We start from the raw sequence: 18,243 nt of genomic DNA, 5'->3' as shown, positions 1-18,243 counted from the left end.
TGATGTTGTTCAACAATTTCTGCATTCTGTTACATCACCTTTCTTTGAAACAGGCACAAATATAGATCTCTTCCAGTTGATTGGCCAGGGAGCTGTCTTCCAAATTTCTTGACCTGGATGAGTGAGCACTTACTTGCAGCATTGCATCCATTAGTTGAAACATCTCAGTTGGTATTCTTTCAGTTCCTGGAACCTTGTTTTTTGCCAATGCCTTCAGTGCAATTTGGACGTATTTCTTCAGTACCATCAATTCTTGATCATATGTTACCTCCTGAGATGTTTGAATGTCGACCAGTTGTTTTTGGTGCAGTGACTCTGTGTATTCTTTACATCTTCTTTTGATGCTTTCTGTGCCATTCCATATTTTGCTTATAGAATCCTTCAATATTGTAACTTGAGGCTTGAATTTTTTCTTCAGTTCTTTCAGCTTAGGAAATGGTGAAATGTTCTTTGCCCTTGGTTTTCTAACTCCAGGTCTTTGCACATGTCATTATAATGTTTTACTTTGTCTTCTTGAGCCACCCTTTGAAATCGTCTGTTCAGCTCTTTTGCTTCATCATTGCTTCCATTCACTTTAACTACTGTACATTCAAGAGGAAGTTTCAGAGTCTCCTCTGGCATCCATTTCAGTTTTTCTTTCTTTGCTGTCTTTTTAATGACCTTTTCCTTTCTTCATGTATGACGTCCTTGATATCATCCCATAACTCACCTGGTCTTTGGTCATTAGTGTACAATGCATCAAATCCATTCTTGAGATTGTCTCTAAATTCAGGTGGAATATACTCAAGGTCATGCTTTGGCAACCCATTCTTGAGATTGTCTCTAAATTCAGGTGGAATATACTCAAGGTCATGCTTTGGCTCTTGTGGACTTGTTTTAATTTTCTTTAGCTTCAGCTTGAACTGGTATATGAACAGTTGATTTTCTGTTCCATAGTCGGTCCCTGGGCTTGTACTGACTGATGATATTGTGCTTCTCCATCGTCTCTTTCCACAGATGTAGTGGATTTGATTTCTGTCTATTCCATCTGGTGAGGTTCACTTGTATATTTGCCATTTATATTGTTGAAAAAAGGTATTTGCAATGAATAAGTCATTTGTCTTGCAAAATTCTATCGTGTAATCTTCGGTCTCATTTCTGTCACCAAGACCATATTTTCCAATCACTGATCCTCCTTTGTTTCCGGCTTTTGCCTTCTAGTCACTAGTAATTATCTATGCATCTCGATTGCATGCTTGATCAATTTCAGATGGCAAAAGTTGATAAAAATCTTTAATTTCATCATATTTCGCCTTAGTGGTTGGTGCATAAATTTGAATATAAGTTGTATTGACTGTTTGTCTTTGTCGGGGCATGGATATTATCCTGTCACTGACAGCATTGTACTTGAGGATAGCGCTTGAAATGTTGTTTTGATGATGAATGCAACGCCATTCCTCTTCAAGTTGTCTTTCCTGGCATAATAGACCATGTGATTATTGGATTCAAAATGGCCAATACCAGTCCATTTCAGCTCACTAATGTCTAGGAAATACATTTTTTTGCAGTCCATTTCAATTTTGGCAATTTCCAATTTTCTTAGATTCATACTTCATACATTCCATGTTCTGATTATTAATGGATGTTTGCAGCTGTTTCTTCTCATTTTTAGTCATGCCACATCAGCATATGAAAGTCTTGAAAGCCTATCTCCATCCACGTCATTAATGTCGACTCTACTTGGAGGAAGCAGCTCTTCCCGAGTTGTATATTGAGTGCCTTGCAACCTGAGGGGCTCATCTTTCAACACTTGTGTCAGACAATGTTTCACTGTTGTTCATAAGGTTTTCACTGACCAATTTTTCAGAAGTAGATCTCTAGGTCCTTCTTCCTAGTCTGTCGTCTAGAGAACAAAACAAAACAAAACTCGTTGCCGTCGAGTCAATTCAAGCTCATAGTGACCCTACAGAACAGAATAGAACCGCCCTATAGGGTTTCCAAGGAGCAGCTGATGGATTTGAATTCGAACTGCCAACCTTTTCATTAGCAGCTGAGCTCTTAACCACTGTACCACCAGCTCCACTAGAACCTATTCACCATGGGTGACCCTGCTGGTATTTGAAATACCTATAGTATAGCTTCCAGTATCACAGCAACACGCAAACCAGCACAGTACGACAAACTGAAAAATGTGTGATGGCATTCATGGATAGGAACTTAATTAAGTCATTCATAGATAGGAAGACTTAATGCTATTAAGATGTTAATTCTTCCCATTTTGATCTATGGATTGAACTTAGTCCAATGAAAGTCCCCAGTTATTTTGTGGATATTGACAAACTGATTCTGGAGATTATGTAGAAAGGCAAAGACTCAGAATAACCAAAACAGTGCTGAAGAAGAACAAAGTCAGAGGTTTGATACTACCGACTTCAAACTTGCTATAAAGGTGCAGTTATCAAGATAGCATGGTATTGGTAAAAGAATAGACAATAAATCAATGAAGTAGAATAGAGATCCCAGAAATAGACCTATAAATGTAGTTAATTGATTTTGACAAAGGAGCAAAGTTAATTCGATGAAGGGATAGTCTCTTCAACAAATGGTGCTAGAACAACTGGGCATCTGTGTGCAAAAAAACTGAATTGAGACACAGACCTTACACTTTTCATAAGGATTAACTCAAAATGATCACAGACCCAAATGTAAGAAGCAAAACTATACAACTTCAAGAAGATAACATAAGAGCAAATCTAGGTGTCCTCAGGTTTGACAATGAGTTTTAGGTACAATTTTTTTTTTTTAATTATTTTTTGTTTTGCTTTAAGTGGTAGTTTACAAATCAACTCAGTCTTTCATACAAAAATTTATATACACCTTGCTATATACTTCTAATTGCTCTCCCCCAAATGGGACAGCATACTCCTTCCATCCACTCTGTATTTTTGTGTCCATTTGGCCAGCTTCTGGCCCCCTCTGCCCTCTCAACTCCTCTCCAGACAGGAGATGCCAACATAGTCTCACGTGTCTACTTGATCCAAGAATCTTGTTCTTCACCAGCATCATTTTCTATCTCATAGTCCAGTCTAATCCCTGTATGAAGAGTTGGCTTTGGGAATGGTTCCTGTCTAGGGGTAACAGAAGGTTTGGGGACCATGACCTCTGAGGTCCTTCTAGTCTCAGTCAGACCATTAAGTCTGGTCTTTTTACCTTTATGTACGAATTTAAAAGCATAATCCGCTAAAGAAAAAACTGATTAAGTTGGACTTCATTAAAATTAGAAACATTTGCTCTGTAAAAAACATTAAGAGAATGGAAAGACAGCCACAAGCTGGGAGAAAATATTTGTAAAACACACATCTGCTAAAGGACTTGTATCCAAAATATTGAGAGAACACCAAAAATTCAGAAATAAGAACATAAAAAACCCAGTTAAAAATTGGGCAAAAAATGTCAACAGATACGCCAACAAAGAAAATATACAGATGACAGATAAGCATATGAAAAGATGCTCACCATCATCTGTCATTTGGGAACTGGAAATTAAAATAACAAAAATACCGCTATAAACCTATTGGAATGGGTAAAATCCAAAACACCGACAACACCAAATGATGGTGAGGATGTGAAGCAACAGGAACTCTGATTCACTACTGGTGGGTATGCAAAATGGTACAGCCACTTTGAAAGATAATCTGGCAGTTTCTTACAAAGCTAGCCATAGTCTTACCATATAATCTGGCTCCTAGGTATTTACCCAAATGAGCTGAAAACCTATGTCTACACAAAATCTCCACACAAATGTTTGTAGTAGCATTGTTCATAATTGCCCAAAATTGGAAGCAACCAAGATGTCCTTCAATAGGTAGATGGATAAACTGGTGCATCTATTTAATAGAATATTATTTAGTGATAAGAAGAAATGAGCTATCAGGCTATGAAAAGACATGGAAAAATCTTAAATGCATATTACTAAGTGAAAGAAAAAAAACTAAAGAAGCCAGTCTAAAAAAACTATGTACAGTATGACTTAAATTATAGTACATTCTAGAAAAAGCAGAATCATAGAGACAATAAAAAGATCAGTAGTTGCCAGGGGTCCAGGGGGATTGAGGAGAATGGATAGGTGAAGCTCAGAGTATTATAAGGGTAGTGTGGTGGTGGCGAAACCATTCTGCCTGATACCGTATTGGTGGATATGGGACCTTACGCATTTGTCAAAACCCATAGGATTGTACAACACAAAGCATGAACCCTAATGTAACTATGGACTTCAGTTAATAGTAATGTGTCAATACTGGTCCATCAATTGTAACTAATGTATCACACTAATGTAAGATGTTAATAATAGGGGAAACTGAGCAAGGGGAAGAAGGGATATATGGTAACCCTCTATACTTTCTGTGCAATTTTCCTGTAAACAGAAAATTGCTGTAAAAACTAAAGCCCGTTAAGAAAAGAAAATTGAATTGGATGGTCCACCTAGCATTAGGGGTTTCAGAAGCATATTGACTCCATCTTGATGCAGTGCTAACTGTCAGGGGTTCTTCATTCCTGATAGCTTCCTTTCCAACCCTGGCGGCTAAGAGTATGTTACTAGGGACATGACACAAGTCATGCTGTAGCCAAATGAGGGTTGTATAATTTTTCTTCTCTGTAATCTCTTTCCAGAAGCCCCATCTATTCACTTATTCCGGTGGTTGAGCAGGCACAATGCAGACGTCAGAGACCCACCCTTTTATTGCACTGTGTAAGCCTTAAACGCTAGACCAGCACCAGGTCAGAGAACTCTTTGGTTACTAGGCACCTAGGTTACTACATCCTGTCATCCTTCTTTACCAATACTAGCCCTATGAAGCAGGACACTGCTGTAACCCTATGTTATAATTCTGAAGGGAGAGTGAAAGAAACAGCACCATCCTCAGGATCACTTCCCTCCAAAGTTCCCCTTCCACCCCAGTCCTAGGGAATAGACTCATTGCATCTTGGTGGGACCACTGGGCCAAATTTAAGGGAGATCCTTTTTCTGAGGGGGGTGCGTATGTGTTTATGTGTGTGTGTGGGGGGATGAAGGAAGGGTAGTAGGCAGCGTGGAAAGAAACTATGAAGCCACCAAAATAGACCAAACTGCTTGCGTGGAGGCGACGGAGTGACGGGCAATTTTGGATTGTAGAAGTTTTTGGAAAAAGGATAATATTCATTAATTTGGCAAATAGTTGATGACTATCGTGTAAAGACATGGGTGATATAACTGTGAAAAAGATTGAGGCAGTCCAAAGCTTTCAGGAACTTCTCAGTCTAAATGAGGAAGTGGATAGGGAGAGAAATTGTCAGGTAGTTTTGATGCAGTATAATAAGAGTTAATGGGCTAGGTGGACAGGGTGCTGTGAGAGCAAGGAGAGGGACACTTAGTAGAGTTTTGGTGAGTGAGGGAAACCTGTTGCTATCGAGTCAGTTCCAAATCATAGCAACCCTAGAAGACCGAGTAGAACTGCCCCATAGGGTTTCCAAGGAGCAGCTGGTGGATTTGAACTTTTGGTTAGCAGTCAAGCTCTTAACCACTGTGCCACCAGGGCTTCAACAGTTCCCAGGCAATGCTAATGCTGCTGGTTAGGTTGAATTCTGAGAACTACTAGTAGAGCAGTGGCTCTCAAAATTTATTATATGGAAGAATCACCTGGGGATCTTGTTAAAATGTAGATTCTGATTCAGTATATCTGAGGTAGAAATGTTCCCATCACCTAGGTCAGAGATGGTGGCAGCCTGACCAAGGGCAGTGGCAGTTAGGAGAGAGAAAACGGGATGAATCTGACAGACATCTAGTAGAGAGAATCGACTAGATTTGGTGGTTTGGCTTTATGAACCGTGGAAGAGGAGATATCCAATGGAAAGTGAATGTGCAGATTTAAAACTCAGGAAGGAAATCTGGACTGGAGATGGTGACGATGCCCCAGGAGCAGATGACATCCCTCAGGGTGATTGCATTGGGTTAGAAGGGAAAAGAGCTACTCTAGAACCTGGCGAATGAGCAGTGGTGGTTCAGTAGTAGAATTCTCACCTTCCATGCCAGAGACCTGGATTTGATTTGGCTGGCGATCTACTTCTGAAAATCAGCCAATGAAAACCCTATAAATCATAATGGTCAGAATTGCAACCGGTCATTGGGATGATTCAGGACCAGGCAGCATTTTGTTCTGTTGTGCATAGGGTTACCATCAGTTGGGAGCTGACTTGATGGCAGCTAACAACAACAGAACCTGGCAAACACCAATGACTATGTTGTCGTAGCTGACTCATGGTAACCCCATGTGTGTCAAAGTAAAACGGTGCTCCATAGGGTTGTCAGTGACTGATTTTTCAGAAGTAGATTGCCAGGCCTTTCTTCCCAAGTACCCTTAGGTAAACTTGAACTGCCAACCTCTTGGTTAGCAGCCAAGGGCTTATCAGGGACTCCCCAAAGGATATAATTTTTCTGTATTATTTGGTACTTTGGTTTCATTTATTTCCAAAATAATTTGATGTCCTCAATTACTTTTTCACATGTACAGCCTTTAAGCAATATTAGCCTTGAGTATAATAGGGATAAATGGATGTTTTCTAACTGGAAATATGTCACTTTGCAAAGGAGCTGATATGAGGAATGTCTTCTTGTGCTAGTCATGTGTCATAGACATCTGACTTCAACTAGAAGAAAACGCTTCCGTGTATAACAAGGGACCATTTTGAAAATGCTTGGAAAAAGTTCTTCTTGTAAGCAGGAAGTATTTCTCCACAATTCAGATGGTTGGAGTGATGGGGAAAGAGCAGAGAGGTAATGTGAACTAAACTGTTAGGCTGGTTTGTGAAATGATTGTACTCATTCATTTTCATAACTGCTTTTTTTTTTTTTTACACCCAGGCCCTTGGGGCAACTTAAGAAAACAGCCAGGGCCAAATTTATAATTAGCTGAGTCGATTTTTGCAAGACCCAACCATGGATGTAGGACAAGGTTGGTTTTGTTATTTCCTTAATTAAAAGCCTGGGTTTTTGATTGGGGAAGAAACGCTGGCATAAATAACCCCCAGATTATATGTCTGCGGAGGCTGGGAGGAGGCTCGTCTGCGTGGCCTCCTTCTGAGGTTACCCAAACAAACCCCAGTGACTGGCAGCTCCCCTATGTAATGTGGGAATGCACATGAGCATATTGAAATCTCTTTCATTTTCTTCCCCTGGGCAAGGGCCCAGGAAATTCAGAATTTCTGAAGGAATTTAAAAGCTTTTGACAACCATAAAATAATTCTTTGTTTTTTCTTAATGTAACTTGACCCCCCCCCCCCCCCACCCGGCAACCTTTATTTCCAGTGAATCAGTCAAGAATATAAGCTATCAGTCTAGGGGATAGATGGTAAGGGTCCTAGGATTTTGAGTGCCAAGCACTTGGTCCTGTCAACAACCTTAGGAAGTAGGTCCTTCTATTTTCATCTTGCAGAGGTGGAAACTGAGACTTATTCAAGATTACCCAGCCAGGAAGACACACATAGAATTCAAAACCAGGTCTGTCTGGCCCCCAAATTCATGCTCTTTATACTACCCTAGCTGGCAAATTCTGGTTCCAAACAAAGAAAGGATGTAAACTATAAGGGAGAAGCATTTCGATAACTCCCCAATGAAGCTGCCAGTAGCATCTTTCATCGCTTTACCCTCAGGGGCCATCCTTACATCAAGCAGCTCATGGGGATTCCTAGGGGTGCTTAGATTCTTTCCTATGTATTTGTCCCCCCACCTCATTTTGGCTTGTGCAAAGGACTTGCTCCCTTCTCTGGCTTCCCATTTGTCTATAGGAAGACTGTTTGGCAAATAAGAGCGGCTAACCACTAGCTGTTCCTTGGAAACCTGTGGGGCAGTTCTGCTGTGTCCTGTAGGGTCACTATGAGTCAGAATCAACTCGATGGCAATGGGTTTGGTTTGGTTTTGGTTTTTCTCATGAAGGGTGGGGCAGTATAAGTAGTATAGAGATAAATGCTCTCTAAGGAGGTGATTGGTCAGTGATTCCCAATATGGAAAGGCAGAGATCTTTCTGCCTGTAATGACACTTTGAAGACTGAGCCTGCTCCCACGGAACCCTGAAGCTCAGGTTTCCTCATGTCAGAGTGTCGCCCCCGTAACGGGATGGAAATAGTACATGTAACCAACCACAGTGCCTTTCCACACCTCCCCTCCTGGTATTTTGAATGAATTTTCCACCCAAGCAAAATATGTCTTCAAAGCCATTTGAGAAATGTGAAGCTTGGCCAGCCCGTAGGAGAGCAAAGCTGTTGGTCTGGTATAGGTGTGGAAAACCATGGATTTCAAATCTATAAACACCCTATGCCAATACCTTATAACTTTACCACATGGAGCAGGTTTAACCAGTGGCCTTGTTTTATAGGAAAGGTTTTCCAAGTGCCAAATGTAGCCCTGGCCTTCCTGTCATTCTCCCAGGGAGTTCAAATTGGATTCTTCACCTTCATTATCTCCAGGGGGAAGTATTGCCCACGCAGTATCCCAGGAGTCACGAAACTGGTGTTTTATTACATGCAACATAGTCATTAAAGCTGAACCTTATTTCTGAGTCCATCGGAGGCAGCAGAGAAAATGGTCTAGGCGACCGGCTTCACACCATTGCTTCTCTGCCCAGAGGCTTTCCTGTTTTTGATTTTTTGCTCCAGATTTGGAGAGGGGTTCAGAGTGGGAAGTTCCAGGCTCCTGAAACCTGATCATTGTTTTGAATTAAAGGCAGGTATGAGCGTTTCAGAAACCCTGGTGGCATAGTGGTTAACTGCTACGGCTGCTAACCAAAGGGTCAGCAGTTCAAATCCACCAGGCACTCCTCGGAAACTCTATAGGGCAGTTGTATTCTGTCCTATAGGGCCGCTATGAGTCGTAATTGACTCAGTGGCACTGGGTTTGGTTTTGGTTTATGGTTATGAGCGTTTCACTTCCTGAGTAAAATGATAACGATAATAGCTAATGCTTCGTGTTCACTGCATTGTTGTAAGCATTTTTTGTGCAGTGAGTAACTTAGTTTAATCATCACAGAATCATAGGAGGTAAGTTCTATTCCAGCAGCTAAGAAACTTGAGCATTCCAGGGGTGACATTACAAGGTCTAGCAAGGGATACCAGAGGGTCACTTGGAACAGGCCGTTCTCCCTTTGGTTTCTGTGTTTTCCATATACCATGAAAGACAGCAAACGATAGTAAGACTACAGGCCGGGAAGCTCTAGAAGCTTGAGTCTGTGTTTCTTAGGGTGGGGCTTTCTGAGCCTTAACTTCTTTACCTCATAAATGGTAACAGATTGTATGAAAAGTAAGTAGCTAACATGTGTGGATTAGGCAGAACATGTTATAAATTTAATGAATAATAAGAGAAAGCTTTAGAAAGAGCTTTACTTAATTGTGAAATGGACAGAAATGAGTGGCGGGGTGGTGGCTAGTATGAAGAGATTTAGTGTTACCTCCTCAGACATGATACAGAGGTACCCCGAGGTTTTATTAGCTCACATGTACAGAGACTATTTTTTTGTTCTTGTTTTCAGTGAATTGTTGTTGTTGTGTGCCATTTAGTTGATTCCTACTCATAGCGACCCCATAGGACAGAGTAGAACTGCCCCATAGGGTTTTCTAGGCTGTAATCTTTACGGGAGCAGATCACCAGGTCTTTTTTCCCCACATAAACACTGGTGGGTTCAAACCGCTGACCTTTCAGTTAGCAGCCCAGCTCTTAACCGTTGTGCCACCAGGGGTCCTTTTTTAGTGAATTAGTTACAGGCATTTAAAATCAGAAGCTCTCATAAAAATGTGAATTTCTAGCTTTTCTTGAAAAAAAAAAAAAATCGGAAAATCTGGTAACACTGACCCATAGTACCTCATAAAAAATATTGTGTAGAGCCAAAAGCAGCTGCCTCCTTTAGACAGGAATCATTTTCAGTACAAACTCAGCCTGTCTGTGATCACATGCGTAGATGGTGGCAGAACCAGGACATGAACTCCAGTGCTCCCAGTCTTCCAATGTGGTGTCCTCGGGACCAGGTGACACTTCTCCAGTCCATTTTCTGAACCGATGCTGTGTTGGTTTTAGCGGTTCCTCCTGCCCCTCAAGGCTTAGGTTAAATTCCAAATGTCAGTATGAGTCCAGGAACGCTGCATATTTTCCCAGAAAGCTGGGAAAGGCATTCCATCAGAGTTGAGGGGCTCCTCCATGTAGTATGCTCTATTCATCTGTTATTTCTGTTTAATTCTACTGCTTTTCTACCAACAGAGGTAGTGAAGGGCAGTGGGGCCCAGGGGTAATCCAGACAGAGGTTCAAGGCCCAGCTCTGTCATTTACTAGCCATGTATTCTTGGAGAATTTATGTCACCTCAGCCTTATTTGTAGTGGTAGGGAATGCTCCTCATAGGGTGGGTGTGAGGATTAAAGGCAATAACACTTACACAGTGCGGGCACAGGTTAGCATCTGAAAAAGGACACTGGTTGTTCTTATTAAAGCCTTAAATATTCATATTTTATGACTCATTTGAGGGGCTTCTTTCTCACAAGTTAGTCTGTTTCCTTTAAGCAGTACAAAAAGATGATTGTTCTCTTAAGACACCTTTGACATAGAAGCTGTTGCCCTCGTCTTATCAACAAGAATATGACTTTATCAAGTTATTTAATATCTGAGGACCTCAGTTTTATCTTTAATCAAAAGGAAACACCTAGGTCTACTTCATAGAGTTGTTGGGAAAATTAAATGAGGTAATTTAAATGAAAGCACCAAAGTTGTAGGGGCTTAATACAGAGTACGTTAAAATGGCGTTTAAATTTTTTGTTTTGTTTTTAACAGCGTATTTCTTAACTGTTTTTCCTTTGAGGATCCCCAGCAGATTAGAATAGTGGTTAAAGCTGGGACCAAGCAAGAACGCCTAGCTGGCCACCTCTCTCTCCTGAGGCACCTCCTCTTAACCAGGCCTGCTCCTAACATGCGTGGGGCCCAGGAAAGGAGTACTAATATGTGTAAATATTTGAAAGTGGTGAATCAGGCCAACGGACTGTTTAGTCAAATGCATTCTTTCCTCCTGTCTTACAAATTTGCCTTCATCATGAACTGGAAAGCCAGGTTTGAATTTAGGATTGTTGGACTCCTTGGAATTCTGAGCCAAGCCATGACTGAGACTGAACAGGGAGTATGGGCCCTCAGGCCCCGTGTCTTTCGACTCCTGGCTCTGTCTCATACAGAGAGAAGCCATGTCTGCTTGTGTGGACACACAGGCTCAGGTTCAGTAGTCATTTATCAAGCACCTACTGCATACCAGGAAACATGCCAATGTTTTCACCTATTTGACCTTGTTTAATTCTTATGATAACCCTGGAGGTGGATATTGCTTTACAGATGAGCAAACTAACGTTTATGGATGTTGCTATTTACTCAAGGCTGTGAAGCCAGAACCTAGAATCAAAGCCAGTCTCATAACCCCAGGAGGACCTGGCTCTCCAGTCATCTTGGAAATGTGGTCTTATGCTTTTTCTTTTTTTTTTTCCATTAAGACCCCTCTGCTCTTGAACCTACTTAACATAGTATAAAATGTACCAAATGAATAGATGCATTTGTTATCAATCTACTCTTAATGAGTTTTGTGGTGAGTTAAACATATTCATGATCTTTACTGATGTGGAGATATGTGTGAACATTCCTTTGTACAATTATGTACTCATTATTATATTCTTATCTATGTACAACTCTTTAATTTTGGAAAGACCATTTACCTTTTACTTTAGTTTTATCCAGAATATGAAGAAGGGGATTTGAGCATTTGGAGATGTAAAAGATCCTATATTTGAGAGCTTTTGGGGGGTAATTTTAAGAAGGATGTGTTGAAATCAGAGCATGCCAGCAGGAGAGCGTCCAACGGCACTTAAATCATGACCCCGAGGGTGCTGGAAGGATCTGGTCACATTTGGTAGAGGAGAGAAAACACGGGCAGATATGGTATGGTTTTCAAGTATCCAAGGTGCTTTTTGTGAAAGATGGACCTCATTTTCCATGTGATTCCTGTGGGCAGACTTAAGACCCAATGGTGCAAGTTACAGGAGGATAAATTCTGCCCATGTGACAGAATCTGACCATTTGAGCTGAAAGTGGTTGGAACTACCTTGGAGAAATTGAGGTCCCCATCTCTGGAGGAATTTTATTTCTTCGACTGCTGGCAGGGCAGTTATGGGAGGGGAGACAGCACTGAGCTTGGGCTTTCATCCTGTGACCTTTAAGTCTTCAGGTTTGGAGTTGTAGACTTGGAGTTCAATAAGAACGAATATATCTCTTTTTCTGGATTGTTTCCATGGCAGAGCTTTTACGAATTTTTGAAGCATTTCCAAAGTTTCTTCACAGAATCCCTTTCTGAATTGTGCAAACTTTCTCTTGCAGGAGAAAATGCAGAAGTATCCATGGACGTTTCCCTGGCTTACCGTGATGACATGTTTGCTGAGTGGACCGAAATGGCCCATGAAAGAGTGCCCCGGAAACTCAAATGCACTTTTACATCTCCCAAGGTAGGATGTCTTGATGTGTAAGTTGATGGAGCTTCTATTTGGTTCCCAGGTATGTGGAAAGATTTGCTTTTACTATTCAGAGATGTGCCCCTTATATCTTAGCATGCATCACCCACAAAGGTTGGTCATTATCTCTTGACTTGACATGTTTAGGTCATTCTGTGCGATGAGGAAATTAATGAAAATCTGTCTAGCTGTCTTAGTAGATTAAAGGTTACTACAGATATTTCACGCCCCTAGTTTGACTTTTTCTCAGAAATACTTGCATAAAGCAACTCTTGGTTCTTTGATAAGTATCTGAAAGTGTTTGAAGAACTTTGCTGAGTTGTTCCTAGGTGTGAGAATCTGTTCACATTGGTTTAATGCTTGTGTCTGCTTCTGTGTTTCTTAGGTAAGGCATCTGTTTGTGGTCAAAGTTAAAGTCTGATGTATGAGAACTAACAATCCCAGTGAAGCACCACAGACAAATAGAGGACCTGAGAAAGGAAATCTGGCTTCCAGTCTTCTTATCACTGCTTAAGACTCTCCGTTCTCTTGTTCTTCCAGGAGGACTCACTTATCCACCCTTGGGAGCTTACTTTCCTAAGTTGAGAGTAGGTGATATTTTCTTTTGGGCAAAAGCTTTACATTTCTCATCAGCTACAAGTCAGGGATTGACTCATTGATGTGCAGAGGATAGTGTGGTTTGAGAGTGTGAGCACCAAATTAGAATTAGCCAGAGACCCTTTCCACATGTAAGTACTGCCCAAGCTTCTGTTTCGCTTTCCTCCTCTCCACTTGCCCACCCTAGAAAGTCTCTGCAAAGGTGAGATGGAGTCATAGATACTGTTACTCATGGTTGCTTATGTTCCTCAAGGGTACTGGCATAGAGCACCACCAGCTGAGTGATCTCTGATATCTCTTTAGGTACAGAAATGGCCTTATTTTCTTTGTGTGATGTGCATAAGAGACCAGACTCTCAAATGAGGCATATTCTTGCTTCTGTCTTCTGTCATTTGACATCTTTAGGTAAGTTGATCCAAAAGAATTTAGACAGCTTTGTAGCACCTACTCTGTTGATCAGTTTAGTTCCTCTTTTTTAACCTTGGTACTTCCTAACTTTGCTGTAGGCTTTGCCTATAACTGCCAAGTTAGGGTTTCCGGTGAAAAAGTAAGAATGGCTGAAGCTCCTGAGTACCATGTTTAAGCCCTATTCATCCTTCCCTAAAGAGAAGTAAGGTGGGAGGTGGAGGAGGGTCTCACAGTGTTCATATACATTAAATGCACGGATTTGGGGCAACTTTAGCTTCAGTTTCAGGCTTCGTCACTTCCTGACTCTGTGACCTCAGGCAAGCTTACATATTCAGTCCATGCCTCAGTTTCTCTTCTGTAAAATTGAAAGACAGTATCTCTTTTGGGAGTCTTTGTAAGGATGAGATCAGACAGGGAACATTGGCAGGGTGACTTTATAATCGATCATCTAGTCTGGGCCATGTTTGAGAGTGAAAGGGATGTTAACCAGATGGGCCATCAGGACAAAAGGTGTAAACTAGGGCTGTCATGGGCAAACTGGGCACCGTGCACATGAGCAGCTATCGCAGTACCTGGCACTTATTGACATCCTCCCACCCAACCTAAACCAGAGCTACAGAAAGTGTGGTCTGAGAACAAACTCTCAGCAACACCTGGGAGCTTGTAGGAAATGCAGATTTCCTAGATGTCTTAGTTTCTTAGAGCCCTAAGAAACAAAGTACCACAAGTGAGTGGCTTTAAACAACAGAAATTTATTGTCTCACTGTTTTGGAGGCTAGAAGTTTAATTCAGGGTATCGGCAGGGCCATGTTCTCTCTGACAACTGTAGACGTGGGACCCCTTTTTGTGTCTCTCGACTTCTGGTAGCATAGCCCCAGGTGTTCTTGGTTCGTAGATGCATCTTCAAGGGCATTCTTCCCTAATCCGTGTGTCAGACATCAGGCTGGAGGTTTCTTCTGGTTCAGTGGTTGCAGGAGCTGACGAACCCAAAACCAGCAGGTCACAGAGCAGGCTGCTGGCTTACAGGTCTGGAGGAGTTGGCAAACCCCAAAATCTGCAGGTCGGACAGCAGGCTGCTGGCTCATATCCCAAGAGCCGGAGGTCAGAGGATGACGAGTTGGCTGCAGGATCCAGAGCGAGAGTAAACCTTGCTGGAACATCCATTTATGTACTGGAGGCAGGCCACACCCCCAGGAAACTCCCCTTACAACTGATGGGCTGCTCATAGCAGATTTCATCATGGAGGTGATTATGTCACATCTCATCACGGAAGTAATTACACTATATCAGATCTCATCAAGGAGGAGCCCTGGTGGCACAGTGGTTAAGAGCTTGGCTGCTAACCAAAAGGTCAGCAGTTCAAATCCACCAACCGCTCCTTGGAAACCCTAGGTTCTCATCATGGAGGTGACTTACATTATATTACATTGTATTGCGTTATGGAAGAGCAATCAGTCCAGTGTCTGCGAAACCACTGAGAATCATAGCCTAGCCAAATTGACACATAACTTTAACCATCACAATACCAAATCACACCCCAGACCTACTGAATTAAAATTTCTAGGAGTAGAACCAGAGAATCTGTGTTTTAACAGGCTGTCAATTCATTCTTTTAAGCCTGGTAAAGTTTGAGAATGACTTACCTAGATTCTGTGCTGAGTGCCACATATAGGGCTCCCCACAAAAGAAACCACTGGACTGTTTTGTGCAGGCCCTTGGGGCAATCTGTAGTTAAAAATGAATGGTAAAGAGAAACTTTAAAGGTACAGGAGACAGAAATCTCTAACATGTTTAGGTCATTCTATGCAATGAGGAAATTAATGAAAACCTGTCTAGCTGTCGATTCAAATTGATTGCATCTTTCAGAACTGAGACTGGTTGGACATCTAAGCTAAGGGGCTGTTGGATATGGAATTTCATCCTCAGAAAAGGGAAACGTCATTTCTCACCTTACTTACCCACTTGGAGGGCACCGAGAAACAGAGAGTGAGGAGGAGGGGTGTTTGCCTGCAACTGCTTCTTAATGATGGTTGCTTAATTATCTTTAGGATGTGTTGATCTCTTTCAAGAAAGATATTAAATCTTGAAAGGTGTGAAGGAAATGAATCATCAAATCTGTGCTATTTGATTGCAGTGAAATTTAGTCTTGAGTCTGAAGATTAAATGAGAAATTGCTTTAAAGCTTTTTAGCCCCTGGTGGATTGCAAAGTTTAAAAAAAAAAAGTCAAGTTGCCACCTGCTGTAATTTGTCCTAATTAGCCAGTCTCTTGCCTGAGCTGGGGGAGGACTGAGGGGGATGGGGGAGATGAAGGAAAGTGAGAGTGAGCAGTCTTCCTAAATGCCCTACATACTGGCAGAAACAGAACTTTGGTGCAAAAAGAAGAGTCCCTAACAAGATACAGTGCCTTTGTTTCCGAGACAGGTAGGCCAGGCCAGGACCCCAAGATCCAATGTAAGTCTACAAGTTTGTTGAACTTAGGCAAGGAACCCTGGTAGTGCAATAGTTAAGAGCTTGGCTGCTCACCAAAAGGTCTGGAGTTCAAACCTACCAGTGGCTCCAGGGAGAAAGACCTAGTGGTCTGCCTCTGTAAAGATTAAAGCCTGCGAAATTGTGGGGCAGTTTTGTCATATAGGGCCTCTATGAGTCAAAATCAACTTGACAGCACACAACAGTGATATCATCTCTGTAGAGACAGGGAAGTGATGAACACCCAGAGACCAATGACTGGGAGTTGGAAGGGCCCCTGGAGATCATATTATTTACCCTTCTTGATTTACTTAGGAGGAAAAAGAGGCTAAGTGAGGTGGGTTGACTTTCCCGAGATCTGCCAGCCAGCAAGAAGCAGGATCAGGACTAGAATCTAAGCCTTATGTCTTGAATTTGGTGCTGTCTTCATGGCAGCACAACACCTGCCCTTGGGCATGTCTGAAACGAAGTCATTCTTTTCCTTCTGCTTCACTGGAGGGTCTTCTTCCGCATCAGAAGGCAATGATTATATGGGGCAGCTGCACTTGGAAGAGGTGTCTGGATGGCATATATGGTTTACACTCGTCTACTAACCTCAAGGTTGGTGGTTCGAAGCCACCCAGTGGTGCTGTGTTAAAAAGGCCTGGAGATCTGCTTCCATCCATAAAGATTACAGCCAAGAAAGCCCTATGGAGCAGTTCTACTCTGTAACACATGGAGTCACCGTGAGTTGGAATCAACTCGACAGGAATACGTTTGTTTTTTTGGTTTGCACTTGGAAGACCCATGCCCTTGTCCCAATTCTGCTGCTACCTTTGGGACCTTGGACAAGACATACATCAAGTCAGTGGCGTTAGGCTAAATAATTTTTGTTTCCTTCTTCCTCACATACTCAATTTCTATAAATAAAATGGGAACCTGATGTGGAACACATTGGAAAACCCTCCTCTTGCTGTTATCACAAAGGGTAGTCAGCCGCCTCAATGCAGCTTAATCTGAGGTCAGATTAGAACCTGTAATATATTTTCAGTAGCTCCTGCAGAGTGCTAATTCCAGCTCTGATTTGCAAACATAAAAGAGAAAGGAGTGGAACAGAGAGAAAGATATCCAGTCTATAGCTGAGGTTTGAAAAAGAGGCAGAATTTTTTCTCTAGAAGAATTTTTCTAGTCTCACATGCCAACTTTAATCAACTGATAGTGCCCGACAAGAACACCTCAGACTGTGGAGGATTAAAAATTGCCACGACTGATGAGTAACATCTGTCACGTGTGGGGAAGAAAAGCATTAGAAGCACATGAGCCAGGTATTTGCCAGCTCTTTCTTCAAATTGAGTCCCTGGGTAGTGCACACGGTTAATGCGCTCGGCTGCTAACAGAGAGGTTGAAGGTTTGAGCCTACCCAGAGGTGCCTTGGAAGAAAGACCTGGTGATCTACTTGCAAAACATCAGCCATTGAAAACCCGATGGAGTACAGTTCTACTAGGATACATGTGGGATCACCAGGAATTGGAATTGACTCGATGGTAACTGTTTCTTTTTTTTTTTTCTGATTTGGTCTTTGAAACATGATATTGAAAAAATAAGTGCTTCCTCTACTTTATCCATATATGTTTTCTGTCTCTGTACCAAGGTCTGTTTATTGCACTCTGAACTTTCACTGCCCAACTGTCTGTTGAGGAACCCCTCGAGACCACAGATGGGGAAGAAACCCTTTACCCACAGATCATAGACTCTTGTTGTCTTACTTCTGATTTCTCCACTGGATCTTTTTACTCTGGAGATTTACAACAAATTTTGGCTGTCCCAAGAACTACTGTCAAGCTTAGTAAGAACAAATTAGGCCTTTCCTGACGCTTGGTCAGAGCACTGATGGAGCAGTGGTTAAGAGCTCAGGGTACTAACCAAAAGATCAGCCATTCGAATCCACCAAGTGCTCCTTGGAAACCCTACGGGGCAGTTCTACTCTGTGCTATAGGGTGGCTATGAGTTGGAATCGACTCAACAGCAATGAGTTTTGGGTATCACTTGGTCAGGAGGTGCCTGGCAAACATTGCAACTGGCATATAAACCCAACGCCCATCTGCTTTATCAGGGAGAGGTGTCTGCTACAGCTTGTGTGTCTCCATGCTTGGATTCACCCCACCACCCCAATAGGTGCACAGAGCCAGGAGTCCTGGTGAGGTGGAGCAGAATTCATTTGCAAAAGCCAGCTGTATCCTTACTGTCCAGCTTCCCACCC

At 42.0% G+C, this 18,243-nt stretch overlaps 1 protein-coding gene across 2 annotated transcripts in view; it reads left to right on the top strand.

Annotated features, from left to right (window-relative positions):
• Positions 1–18,243, top strand: part of WLS (Wnt ligand secretion mediator) — a 127,235-nt gene that overhangs the window by 77,680 nt on the left and 31,312 nt on the right. For both annotated transcript variants that reach the window (XM_049879553.1, XM_049879554.1), the window contains exon 3: positions 12,402–12,526. In XM_049879553.1, coding sequence (XP_049735510.1) covers positions 12,402–12,526 — 125 coding nt within the window. The remainder of the gene's footprint in view (positions 1–12,401; positions 12,527–18,243) is intronic.

Source organism: Elephas maximus, chromosome 3, assembly GCF_024166365.1.
Source record: "Elephas maximus indicus isolate mEleMax1 chromosome 3, mEleMax1 primary haplotype, whole genome shotgun sequence".
Taxonomy (NCBI): Eukaryota; Metazoa; Chordata; class Mammalia; order Proboscidea; family Elephantidae; genus Elephas; species Elephas maximus.
Note: the sequence above shows the minus strand (reverse complement) of the source record. Positions and strands in the feature narration are given on the sequence as shown.